This window comes from Epinephelus fuscoguttatus, linkage group LG14 (genome assembly GCF_011397635.1).
Source record: "Epinephelus fuscoguttatus linkage group LG14, E.fuscoguttatus.final_Chr_v1".
Taxonomy (NCBI): domain Eukaryota; kingdom Metazoa; phylum Chordata; class Actinopteri; order Perciformes; family Serranidae; genus Epinephelus; species Epinephelus fuscoguttatus.
The window spans coordinates 8,346,971-8,359,992 of record NC_064765.1 but is presented as its reverse complement, the minus strand read 5'-3'; the positions used below and the strand labels follow the sequence as shown (position 1 = coordinate 8,359,992).

General features: G+C 40.7%; 1 protein-coding gene across 1 annotated transcript in view; it reads left to right on the top strand.

Moving 5' to 3' along the window:
• Positions 1–453: 453 nt before the first annotated feature.
• Positions 454–13,022, top strand: part of LOC125901233 (M1-specific T cell receptor beta chain-like) — a 115,401-nt gene continuing 102,832 nt past the window's right edge. Inside the window, exons 1-2 of the mRNA XM_049596796.1 lie at positions 454–502; positions 680–979. Coding sequence (XP_049452753.1) covers positions 454–502; positions 680–979 — 349 coding nt within the window. The remainder of the gene's footprint in view (positions 503–679; positions 980–13,022) is intronic.

Sequence of the window (13,022 nt, the reverse complement as noted above, 5' to 3'; positions counted from 1 at the left end):
ACTGGATGTGAAGATTGAAGGGAGTGCAAATAAAGACCAAAACTGCACATTAACAATTAAAGGACTCACCTTGAGCAGCAGTGCAGTGTACTACTGTGCTGCATGGTTACACAGTGCTACATATCACTGCTCCTCAGTACAAAAACCTCCTCATCACATTGTTTCATATCTGTACTGCAGCTCACAGCCTGTTGCACCTGCAGTCCTTCCTTTCATAGAGCTGGTATATATTTATTCAGATCTTTAAACTGAGTCAGTAGCATCTACTGGTAGTTGACATGATGGTTATAATATTAAGAGGAGGAGGATGCAAGATGACACCACCCACCTCATGATGTCATGTTGGTTTACAGACGGGAGGGTTTACTCATAAACGAGGCTGTGTAACCACTGATACGCTGAGAATATCTGACATATCAACATTAAAATCAGTACCAAACAGAGAAAAACAACATGATCATCCTACTCCTCGGCATTCACTTTACAACTATTTTGGTTTCAGGTAATGTCATCAAATCATTTTGATACAAGTTGTTTGTAGTTTTGTGAACAGCCAGTGTTCACAGTGCTGCTATTTTGGCTGTAACTGAATTTTAATTTCATCTTATTATATTACATTGCTGAATTAACCAGTGCTCATTCTTATACATTGTGTTTATGGTCGATGTCTATTCAACAGGTTCCTCTCTCAGTGACCAAGTCTTCCAGACTCCAGCTGACATTTACAGCATGCCAGGACAACCAGCCAAAATCACCTGTCATCACACCATTCCAACGTATAACCAAATCCTCTGGTACAAACAGTCAAAAACACAACTACAGTTTCTGGGATATGTGTATTATAAAGATAGATATCCAGAGGCTGGACTGGGTGTGAAGATGGAGGGGGTTGCAGATAAAGACCAAAACTGTACACTAACAATAGAGGGACTCAGCCTGAACAGCAGTGCAGTGTACTTCTGTGCTGCTAGGTTACACAGTGATACATGTCACTGCTCCTCAGTACAAAAACCTCCTCATTACACTTTTATCTCTGTATTGCAGCTCACAGCCTGTTGTACCTGCACTCCCTCCTTTCACAGAGCTGGTATATATTTATTCAGATCTTTATACTGAGTCAGTGGCATCTACAGGTAGTTGACATGATGATCGTAATGTTTACGGGATACGTTAATCAGGTCTGTGTCACCACCATGTGATTAAAGGTGTTAAGTAGCATTGTCACTGTTAGCTCTGTTAGCACCGTTAGCAGTGTCAACACAGCTGGTGGTGCTAATATAGTTAACAATGCTAAAAAAGGTTTTGCAGCTCAGAATGAAGCTGCTTACTCACCAGGTCTACCTGGGGGGAGGCCAGAGGGTGGCCAACGCAGGAACAGTGTTAACCAGCTGTAATTGCGAATAAGCAACGCTGCTAGCTAGCTCCCACCTGGCCCGGTGCGCAGTGCAGAGCAGTCAAGGCTAAACATTAGCTAACTAGTGGACACTGAAAGGTGGGAAATGGGCGCTATATTTCCGCTTGGTAAAGCAGCTGGTCAACTGTCGGTCAGCAAAGCCAACAGAAAATTAAATAATAGGCAAGAAATTTACATTATGAAATGTTAAAATTTCACCACCTATAAATGGATAGCATTTTGACATGTGGCACTGAAGCTCACTGAGTCAATGAAGCTCCAGACTACAAAGAAAGGCCTCTTGTAATTCACATCATTTTGTATTTTCTTATTAAAAAAACTTGAAAATGAACCAGTTGATTACAGATTTATCAAAGCAAAATTAACCAAACCTCCCTACATCATGTTGACACAATGCTGGATGAAAATCAGAAAAGTGTGCCTTTAAGAGGAGGAGGATGTGCTATGACACCGCCCACTTTACTATGTTATGTTGGTTTATTGACAGGAGGGTTTACTCATAGAGGAGGTCACTGTATCTACAGATACACTGACAATATCTTCCAAATCAATATCAAAATTATTACCAAACAAAAAAATTACAAACAAAAAAAAACAACATGATCATCCTACTCCTCGCTATTCATTTTACAGCTACTCTGGTTTCAGGTAACGTCATCAAATCATTTTAACCCAGCTTTAGCAACATGTGTTTGTAGTTTTGTAGTATACAGTGCTGGTATTTAGCTGTTTGTGGTTGATGTCTATTCAACAGGTTCCTCTCTCAGTGACCAAGACTTATGAAGACTTCTCACATATATCACGTCAACCTGCTGAGTTCTAGTGTAGCTACTGACTGCCAATAGCTCATAATCTAAAAAACATATGAACCTTTGTGTACTTTCATTGGCATTAGAGGCAGGGCTGTCCACTCATCTAAATTTGCATTACATTACAAATGCTTTTTTTTTTTTTTTTTTTTTTATTAACAAATAGGCTGTTTGGTGCAAAAGCTTGTAGGGATTATAACAAGGCTTTGTTGTTTTGCTTCCTCTCATGAGGTGGGAGTATATCTTTACTGAGCCGTGGTGTGTGGCAGTAGCTGACGTGATGGTTTTAATGTTTAGAGGAGGAGGAAGCACCATGACATCACCCACCTTAAAAGGCTGTGTGTTTTTTCCTCACATAAAGAGGTGGAAATAAAGCATACCAGTGTATACTGTGATGAAAACACAACCAATAACAGGACTGATCTGGAGTTTACTCAGAACAGAAGACACATCATGATAATTATTTTCTGTATAACCTTTAATGCTGTACTGGTTTCAGGTAAGAAAAGTGTTTTTCGTCTTTTGTTTTTAAGCTGAATTCCCAAATTCTTTTCATGATATTTTAACTTAATCTAACTGTTTACTGTTGTGAACTCTGAGTGGTTTTTAATTATGTTTTTTGCACAGGTTCCTCACTCAGCAACAAAGTCCAGCAGACTCCTACTGAAATGTACGCTGAAACTGGAAAAACAGCCAATATCAGCTGTTCACACAATGTTCAGAACTATAACAGAATCCTCTGGTACAAACAGTCAAAGAACAAACAAATGCAGCTCCTGGGATACATGGATGTTAATACTGGATATCCTGAAGCTGGAGTGGCTGTGAAGATGGATGGGGGTGCAGATAAAGGCCAAAACTGCACATTAACAATTGAAGAACTCAGCCTGAACAGCAGTGCAGTGTACTTCTGTGCTGCTAGTAAACACAGTGCTACATATCACTGATCCTCAGTACAAAAACCTCCTCATAGCACATTTTTTAATCTCCGTTTCACAGCTCACAGCCCCTTGCACCTGCATTTAACCATTCTAACCACTGTTGGTATTCCCTCTGATCCAGATCAGTTATTATAACCGGAGGTTCCTTACAGTGCGTCCCAACAGCAGCCTCATACATTCATGACTGCAGAGGCTACATCTCACTGACACAGGATCAGTAATATGACTTCTATTCTTGTCTTGCTGAATTTTAGTGTTGCTGCTGACTGTCTGGGTCCAGAACGTTCAATCCGCCCACTCATTAACTGTTTGTATGACTTCCTATAAAAAGTCATGCACCCAAATTTGTACATATCCCATGTCATCATGAGCAAGCAATTCCTGCATAACCCAGGTATTTTGGAAGGCAGGGATCATGTGACCAGTGTACTGATGGGAGCAAACAAAGAAGCTGTCTGTAAGGAGAAAGGTTGGGGTGGTGGATGGCTTGCAAAACACAGGACTTTCCCCTGAGACTTTTGCTAAGAGACAGAAGTTCAGTACCAAGTGAACTGTGAGTCATTTTAAGTTACGTCCTCACCATGTTTCTTTTCCTAAACCTAACCACAGTAACTTTAACTGCCTAAACCTAACTTCGGTAACATTACTTTAATTGTGTAACTTTATGTTAGGGCAAAACATTATTCCTGGAGCACCAATTTGTAAGATATCATATGATTTGTTGAGTGTGCATTTTCATAGGATAGGTTCTATGAGGATACATGGATCAGTGCCATGGGCAGGTCTAACACTGTTGTAAAGCTATTAGAGCTTAGATCGGGCCCAAAAAATCCATCCCGACCCCACCCGAGCCTGCGCATGTTCTGTCCGAGTCCAGCCTGGCCCATTGCTTTAACTGTAATTACGAGCCTGGTTTAAACCCGACATTTTTTTAAGGATACGAACATGGACATTGAAGGCTGACTCTCGTCTTTCTTTCCATGGCAAGCCTTCCTCATGTGCCTCTCAAGTGTCGAGGTCCCCGTTTTTTTGCTGTCATATACCAGCATCGTGCTGCATTTGGTACACCCGACGAAGCCAACACACACACGCTGTCACCGTCGACAACTCACGTGTGCGGCCAGTGGCGGCGTCAAGGGGAGGCCGCAGCCCCACCCCCCCCGGTGTGATAAGTAGTTGATTCCATAGCTTAGGTCTATTATGAGGAGGAGCCCGACCCGTCCAAGCCCGAGGATAGTGGCGGGAATTTACGGCCCGACATGGCCCATGGGTCGGGTGGGGTTCGGGTCAGGTTTGGGCTCAGGCAGAGAATCTAAGCTCTAGAAGCTATCACCAAGCATTGTCAAGTGCTGCACTGGAACCAATGACGAGTAATAATGATGGTGAGCACTAGAGACAAGATAAGACGTTGCTAGTGAGGCTGTTCTAAATCGATTCCTCTTCGTTGTCTTCTCATATCGCCCGATATCGTAGTTTGTTTGACTTCGCTACCATCTACTCTTAAAACCCCTGCAAAACAGATATGTTGCCATGGCTCCCCCTTACTTAAAATTATGTTCAATTCAGGCAGATACGTTAATCTCTCATGAATCCCCCTCACACATGGGAATCAGTTAGAATGAATGCAATGTCAGACTGAAGATGGAAATGGAGTGAGAGCACATGCCAAATTTTTTCAATTATCAGAGTCATAATTTCAGAAATATTTTCAGCAAACTAAAAACTAATACTGCATTATTAGAGAAGGAAAAAATCTAGTTAAATGCAACTGGCTTGTTGAAATAATCCCCACAAACCTATGTACACAAGTCTTTGTTGTTTGTCTTCCTGTCAGAAGGTGGCAGTATAGCTTAACTGAGCCAGTGTAGAGTGGTGACGCCGACGAGATGGTTTTAATATTTAGAGCAAGAGGAAGCACTATGACACCGCCCACTTTAACATATTTGTCTCTTCTTTTCCTGATAGATGGGTTTACTCAAAAAGTAAGGAAGAAAGTAATCAGTATATCAGCATATACTGAGGTGAAGACACAGTTCCAGAAAACAACACAATGATCCTTTTCTTCTGTATAACTATTGATCTTTTTCTGGTTTCAGGTAATAAATTCTTTGCAATTTGGAAAGTGTATTTACTCTTATTTTGCAGTAAGCTACAGTAAGTTTCTGAAGCTATTCAATTTGCATGTTACGGGCTCTGACGTGCCGCTTATGGGATGAGAGAAAAATTGAATTAACTGATAACTAAAGAAAAGTGTCTTCACTGTCTTCATCTTCTGTGATTTTATATTGTTGTGTTGTTTCGTTTATGCTTTTTCCACAGGCTCCAAAGTCTACCAGACTCCAGCTGACATATACAGCGAACCTGAAGAAACAGCCAAAATCAACTGTTCACACACTGTTCAGAATTATGATCAAATCCTCTGGTACAAGCAAACAAAGAATAGCCAACTACAGCTCCTGGGATACATGTATGGTAGTACGGGTACTCCTGAGGCTGGACTGAGTGTGAAGATAGATGGGGGTGCAGATAAAGGCCAAAACTGCATGTTAACAATTGAAGGACTCAACCCGAGCAACAGTGCAGTGTACTTCTGTGCTGCCAGGTTACACAGTGCTACATATCACTGCTCCTCAGTACAAAAACCTCCTCATCACACATTTTGTTTTATCTCTGTATTACAGCCTGTTGCACCTGTACTGACTCACTCCAACCAACACTGTTTTTTGTCTCTTATTTAAGAACACAGGTTTTAATGGGAGGTTCCCTCTGTGGAGCAACGCAGTATTTAACCTCCCTCAGATACTCATCATGCCTGCTGTGGCTGCATCTGATGTTAGCAGGATCACTATGATGACACAAGCTCTATTCATATTTGTAGTCTCAGCTCTGTGGCTTCAAGGTACAGGGATTTACATTTACTTTTTAACAACATAAGAGGTGTACATTTTCCTTTTTAATTTGACATGTATTCATTGACATGGCAGCTTATATGTAATATGTCATTTTGACTGCTTGAAGAACTTTTTTCAGAAGGAAGAAAAAATATATCCAATTCTGTATTTCATCCACACAGGTCACTGCCAGGATGTGATCCAATACCCTAAAATCAGCTGGAGTTTTGCTTCCCAAACTGCAGAGATGAACTGCAGCCACAATAAAGACATTTCTCATACTGAGATGTACTGGTACAGACAGCGTCCAGGAGAGACCATGACCCGCATAGTCTACACAGTTTGGGGTGGACAACCAGACTATGGTGGTGACCCTCAAACTAAATATGCCGCTATCAAAGATAACGTAGAGAGCGGGGCTCTGACTGTGAAAGACCTGCAACCTGATGACAGCGGTGTGTATTTCTGTGCTGTCGGCAAACACAGTGATGTGAAACGTATGAGCAGCTGAACAAAAACTGGTTGCCAATACATCTGCTGAATGTGTTAGGGACCAGCTATTGGCTTTTATATCGTTCCAGCAGGTGGAGCTGAAGCTCCAGATATACTCTCAACGCATTCAACACTCTGACATTTAATACAGCTGGTGTAGATTTAATAGGAGGCAGCTGATGAAGATTCTACAGTTAACAGAGCTGCTCAGTGTTCTGTGTTCATTCAGACGGGAGGTCAACATGTCAACATTATTCTTTTTATCTTGGATCATTGGTAATCACTTTTACCATTCAGGAATGCCACTTTATCCATAGTTACGACATTGATTATTGATCTTCCTTTTTCTAGGTGTTTGCCTGGGTCTTGATGTCCGTCAGTCTCCCTCTGATTTCATCACAAAACCTGGTGACAAGGTGCAGATGTTCTGCAGCCATGATAAAACTGACTACAGGGTGATGCTCTGGTACCAGCGGTCACCTGGAGACACAACTATGAAACTCATTGGATATTTGAACTACAAAGCGGTCACAATGGAAGAGCCAAATAAAGACGTTTTTAACATATCTGGAGATTTGGGTGGAGATGGCATAAAAAATGGCTCACTTACAGTTCAAATAACTGGACCTGAGCACAGTGCAGTTTACTACTGTGCAGCCAGCAAAGCACAGTGACTGTAGTTTCCGTTTTCCTTATACAAAAACTACTAACCCTTATCAGCATTTATGGTTGTAAATGACACCTTGAACAAACCCCTCCCAACCAGCTGCAGTTTCATTGAAGCTTTAGTTTTTGCCAGCTGATGTAGAGTGATGATGTTTCTTCATCACTTCCTTTTCCTCTTTAAACCTTAGTCAGCTCATGAAGCTCCAGATGAATCTCGATTTGAGAAAGCCAAAATGATCCACTCTCTCCTCCTCTGTTGTTTGGCAGGTAATCGATTTTTCAACACTGTTTTGCCTCAATCTAGTGTTATGTAACTAAGTTTGTTCCCTATTTTTGTCCTGGATCTATTTTGTCTAGGTGTTTGCCTGGGTCTTGATGTCCGTCAGTCTCCCTCTGATCTCATCACAAAACCTGGTGACAAGGTGCAGATGTTCTGCAGCCATGATAAAACTGACTACAGGGTGATGCTCTGGTACCAGCGGTCACCTGGAGACACAGCTATGAAACTCATTGGATATTTGTACTTCAAAGATGTCACAATGGAAGAGCCATATAAAGATGACTTTAACATATCTGGAGATTTGAGGGGAAATACAGCAAAGAATGGCTCTCTTATAGTCAACCTTTTAAAACAAGAGCACAGTGCAGTTTACTACTGTGCAGCTAGAGAAACACAATGACAAAAATCCCCCCCTGAACGTAACAAAAACTCTGCACAAGCTTTTCTCATCAGTGGTTTATAATAACACATGGAATAAACTGCTCCCACACACCTGCCTCTGTGGTCGTACTTTGGTTTGATGCAGTCATAGCTCATACAACTGTGTTTCTATTTTATTGTTTTTATTCTAATTTAACCAGGTAAACTTTTACAGTAATTCTTTAATACGTAACGAAATCTATCAAACCCAAAACATCTTTTGAGGAAGAGTGTGTTTCTAGAGATCAGCTTGATGTAGAATTAAATGAAGCCACTCCTCTTCTCTACATCACATTTGCTTCCTACGTAACTGTGACTCAGTTTAGTGAGAAAGCACAAACAGCAGAGACCTTTTCATGACTAAATATTGCATTTCGTCCATGACATCAGAGTAACACGGGGCTCCATGTCAAATCTAAACATGATAATTCAATTTCTCATTTCCTGTTTCCTCACAGGTAACAACTGCTTCACTGCAAAATAAGATGCAATGAATTTACTTTCACATCTTAAATCAATAATCCGTCCAACTTTTATTACAGCAGGTATTTCTCTGGGGGTTCAGGTCCATCAGTCTCCCTCTGCTGTCATCAGAAAGGCCGGTGATGATGTGCAGCTTGTCTGTACTCATGGACAAACGGACTACACAGTGATGCTGTGGTACCAGCAGTCACCTGCAGACAAGGCTCTCAAACTGATCGGATATTTAGAATATGGTAGAATGAGCTATGAAGGATTATATAAAGAGCATTTCAACATCACTGGAGATTTGAGTGGAAACACAGCGAAGAATGGGTCTCTGTTTATAGTGGACCTGAAAGAGTCTGAGCACAGTGCAGTGTACTACTGTGCAGCTCGATATGCACGTTGAGGCAGACCTCCTTTCAAAGACACAAAAACTAAACACCACTCTTTATCAACTGTGGTTTTGTGAATTCTTGAAAAGACCTTCACCAGCCAGCTGCAGAGGAGGTCTGTCATGTGATTCCTACCTCACTTCCTCATTACTCTGCTGGGTTTGTTCATACTCAGTCCAGTCTTGTAGCCGAAGCAGACGTCTCATCACCATTATCTTTTTCACAGAGATGAGACAAACAACTAAAATGATTTGTTCTTTACTTTTTTGTCACCTTATAGGTAATGTTATCTACTCTCCAGCTCACAACGGTATACTTTCACACACAAGCAAATAAACCCTGAGCTATGTCTCTCGTTGTAGGTTTTTCTCTGGGGATTCAGATCCATCAGTCTCCCTCTGCTATCAGGAAGCCGGGTGACGATGTCCAGCTTTTCTGCACGCATGAAAAAAGTGACTACAGAGTGATGCTGTGGTACCAGAGGTCACCTGGAGACACAGCTTTGAAACTTATTGGATACGGATATGTGCAGTTCAAAAACGACAGCGTGGAAGAGCCATTTAGAAAACATTTCAAATTATCTGGAGATTTGACTGGAGACAAGAAAAATGGTTCTCTTTCCATAACCAATCTAAAACCACTTGAACACACGGCAACGTACTTCTGTGCAGCCAGTGAGGCACAGTACATCAAACATCCATCTGCTCTTGACAAAAACCTCTTTACACCGCCACTCTGAATGTAGGTTAAGGAGTAAATTATCACCCCTATCTATGATCATGTGATTATTTGTAGGTTTCACAAGTACTTCATTCCTCACAGCTATGGCATCAAATATTCTCAATGGTTCCCAAGCCACAAAACATTTAACACTGTGCTCCAAAGGACGCCATGCAACGACTCGTACTGCTGAGATCAATCTAAATAAATGTATGTCGTAACTGCATTGACGCACAGGCTAAATAAGGTTAAGTTTAGTTTGTGAAATAGTGTAATTGCCTTGTGTAAATCTGCCCTGTAAATAACCTTGACTAGAGTGTAACTGTTGGAAAAGATAGACTGAATGAAAAGTTTCTCAGTATTTACATATTCTCTGATTTCTCTACATCACTTCCTGCCCCTCCTTCTGATCCACAAAGCTGAGCGATTCTAGCTGGTTCTTCACAATCAACAAGATGCCATCTCCTTTAAGCATTTCCATCATCACTGTTGTCTGGATTAAAGGTACTGCACATTTATTCATCTTTTTCTTCCACATTTATTTTGGAATAAACCATCAAAAATCTTTATTGGTGGAGCAACTGAGGCGGAAGATTTCTTCCACTAATCACTAATCATTGGCTCTTTATTTCTACAATAATTAAAATTGTTTCTCTCTTCACAGGAGTTTACCTCAGTAAGGAAAAACAGGTGTTTCAGACTCCAGATGACCTGTTCTGGACACCAAATACTGAAGTCAACCTGAGCCTCACACATAAAATCCCGAGCTATGATACTATCCTCTGGTATCAGCGCTCAGCAGGAGACACTGCCCTGAAGCTGATCGCCTACGTGAGATATAAAACTCCTAAGATTGAGCCAGGGTTTGAAAACAAATTCAACTTGAGTGGAGATGGAGAGAAAACAGCTGATCTTCACATCCTGAACCTGAAACACCCTGAAGACAGTGGAGAATATTTCGTGCAGCAAGTATGCACAGTAATAAAAACAGGGACGCTCTGCATACAAAAACCTCCATAATGATCCAGCAGATAACAACACACCGACAGGAAACCACTGAAGCCATGTGACGCCGTATCAAAACTCTGAGAAAAGTCTTCATTATAACTGCTTCATTAGAAAACATGCACTGAAGTGAGGTAGAAATGTACAAGATAATAACAATTAAGATAAAACAGACACAAAACGTAATATTGATGCTCAGCTCTCCACTGTGCAGATGAAGTCAAAAAAGGATATACTGAACCATTGGAGATGTTTTACGAGTTTAGAGCATTGCAACTTAAACTTTGATGATGGGACAATGTCAGGACAAGTATTTTAAGAAAAATAATACTTCTGCTGATCAGGTTATAGGTACATTTTGTTTCTTTCTGATGATACCTTGTTTGTGTGCTGAGTTACTTGTAGGGCTGTAGTCTCCTGGTCGACTACTTGATTATTTGGTCGATATGCTCTTGTCCGACCAAATTGTCATTGGTCGAATAATCGCCGTGTTACTTTCATAAGGGGAAAAGTACTACATCAACAGCTTTCCAGGATTAATCCATTATTTCCTGCAGCGGGGGGGGACAGGCTAAGTTACCTGTGAAAATGAGGGTGTTTTCAAAACCCCGTTGTTGACAGAAAGTTGAACTCGCCCACCCTCACGCTCAGTGTCGCGTGACACAGACCTCCTGTCAGTTTCTGTATACTGACACCATTTCCCTCAGTGGAAATGAAGCTTGTATTTACTTGTATTTCACAGATAAGTAACAATAAATTGTGAAGACAGTAAATCTTCCACTAAAATAGCATTTTAAGTCTTGTGTGTGATTTATCCTTTGGGGATTTATACTTCGGGATTAATCCTGGCTTCATATGAGCAGAGGAAATCTCCGCTTGTCGCTAGGCTAATGTATAACGTTACCATGTAAAATGCCATAGGCTGGCGCTAATAAAGTTAGCATGTTGTATTTGTTTGGAAAACGTGTTTGGAGTGAAAGTTATTTTGTCGGTGAATCTTGTGAGCTGCAATGGAGCCAAATTATGTACCGTTACCTTCGTTAAATGCTGCTGTTGTCCCTGACTTTATGTGAGACAAGGGAAAGCTCGCTAGTCGCTAAGCTAATATATACAATGTAAAATGCCATAGGCTGGCGCTAACGATAGCATGTTGTATTTGTTTGGAAAACGTGTTTAGTATAAGACAGTTGTTTTGTCGGTGAACCTTGTGAGTTGTAATGGAGCCAAACAGTGTGCTGTTACCTTTGTTACATGTTGCTGTTGTCTCTGGTTTTATATGAGAAGAGGAAAAGATCGCTAGACGCTAGGCTAGTTTATACAATGTTAAATGCTACAGACTTGTGCTAATAAAGTTAGCATGTTGTATTGGTGGGGGAAATGTGTCCAGATAAGACAAGTGTTTGTCTGTCAGGTCTGCGATTTATAGTGAAGCCAATTTTGCGTACTTGTGTTTGAAATTGTCTCTATTAAGCCATATTTAATGTGAGTTTTGACTCAACTATATAAATAAAGTTTGATTTGAACTAAACTTTACAGCACTTAACATAGTCCTCCACCGACTAGTGTTTTGGAGGTGTAACTGCAGAGTGACACAGACACCACAGAAGTAAAAATTATGTGCAGATTTTTTTCCCACGACTAATCGATTATTCAAAGATTATGTACGACTTTAGTAGACCAAGATTTTCTTTGGTTGACTACAGCCCTAATGATCATGTGATTATTTGTAGGTTTCACAAGTATTTCATTCCTCACAGCTAAGGCATTAAATATTCTCAATGGTTCCCAAGTTACAAGAAATTTAACACTGTGCTCCAAGGACGCCATGCGACTACTAGTACAGCTGAGGTCAATCTAAATAAATGTATGTCGTAACTGCATTGACGCACAGGCTAAATAAGGCTAAGTTTAGTTTGTGAAATAATGTAATTGCCTTGTGTAAATCTGCCCTGTAAATAACCTTGACTAGAGTGTAACTGTTGGAAAAGATAGACTGAATGAAAAGTTTCTCAGTATTTACATATTCTCTGATTTCTCTACATCACTTCCTGCCCCTCCTTCTGATCCACAAAGCTGAGCGATTCTAGCTGGTTCTTCACAATCAACAAGATGCCATCTCCTTTAAGCATTTCCATCATCACTGTTGTCTGGATTAAAGGTACTGCACATTTATTCATCTTTTTTTTTCCACATTTATTTTGGAATTAACCATCAAAAATCTTTATTGGTGGAGCAACTGAGGCGGAAGATTTCTTCCACTAATCACTAATCAGTGGCTGTTTATTTCTACAATGATTAAAATTGTTTCTCTATTCACAGGAGTTTACCTCAGTAAGGAAAAACAGGTGTTTCAGACTCCAAATGACCTGTTCTGGACACCAAATACTGAAGTCAACCTGAGCCTCACGCATAAAATCACGAACTATAACACTATCCTCTGGTATCAGCGCTCAGCAGGAGACACTGCCCTGAAGCTGATCGCCTACGTGAGATATAAAACTCCTAAGATTGAGCCAGGGTTTGAAAA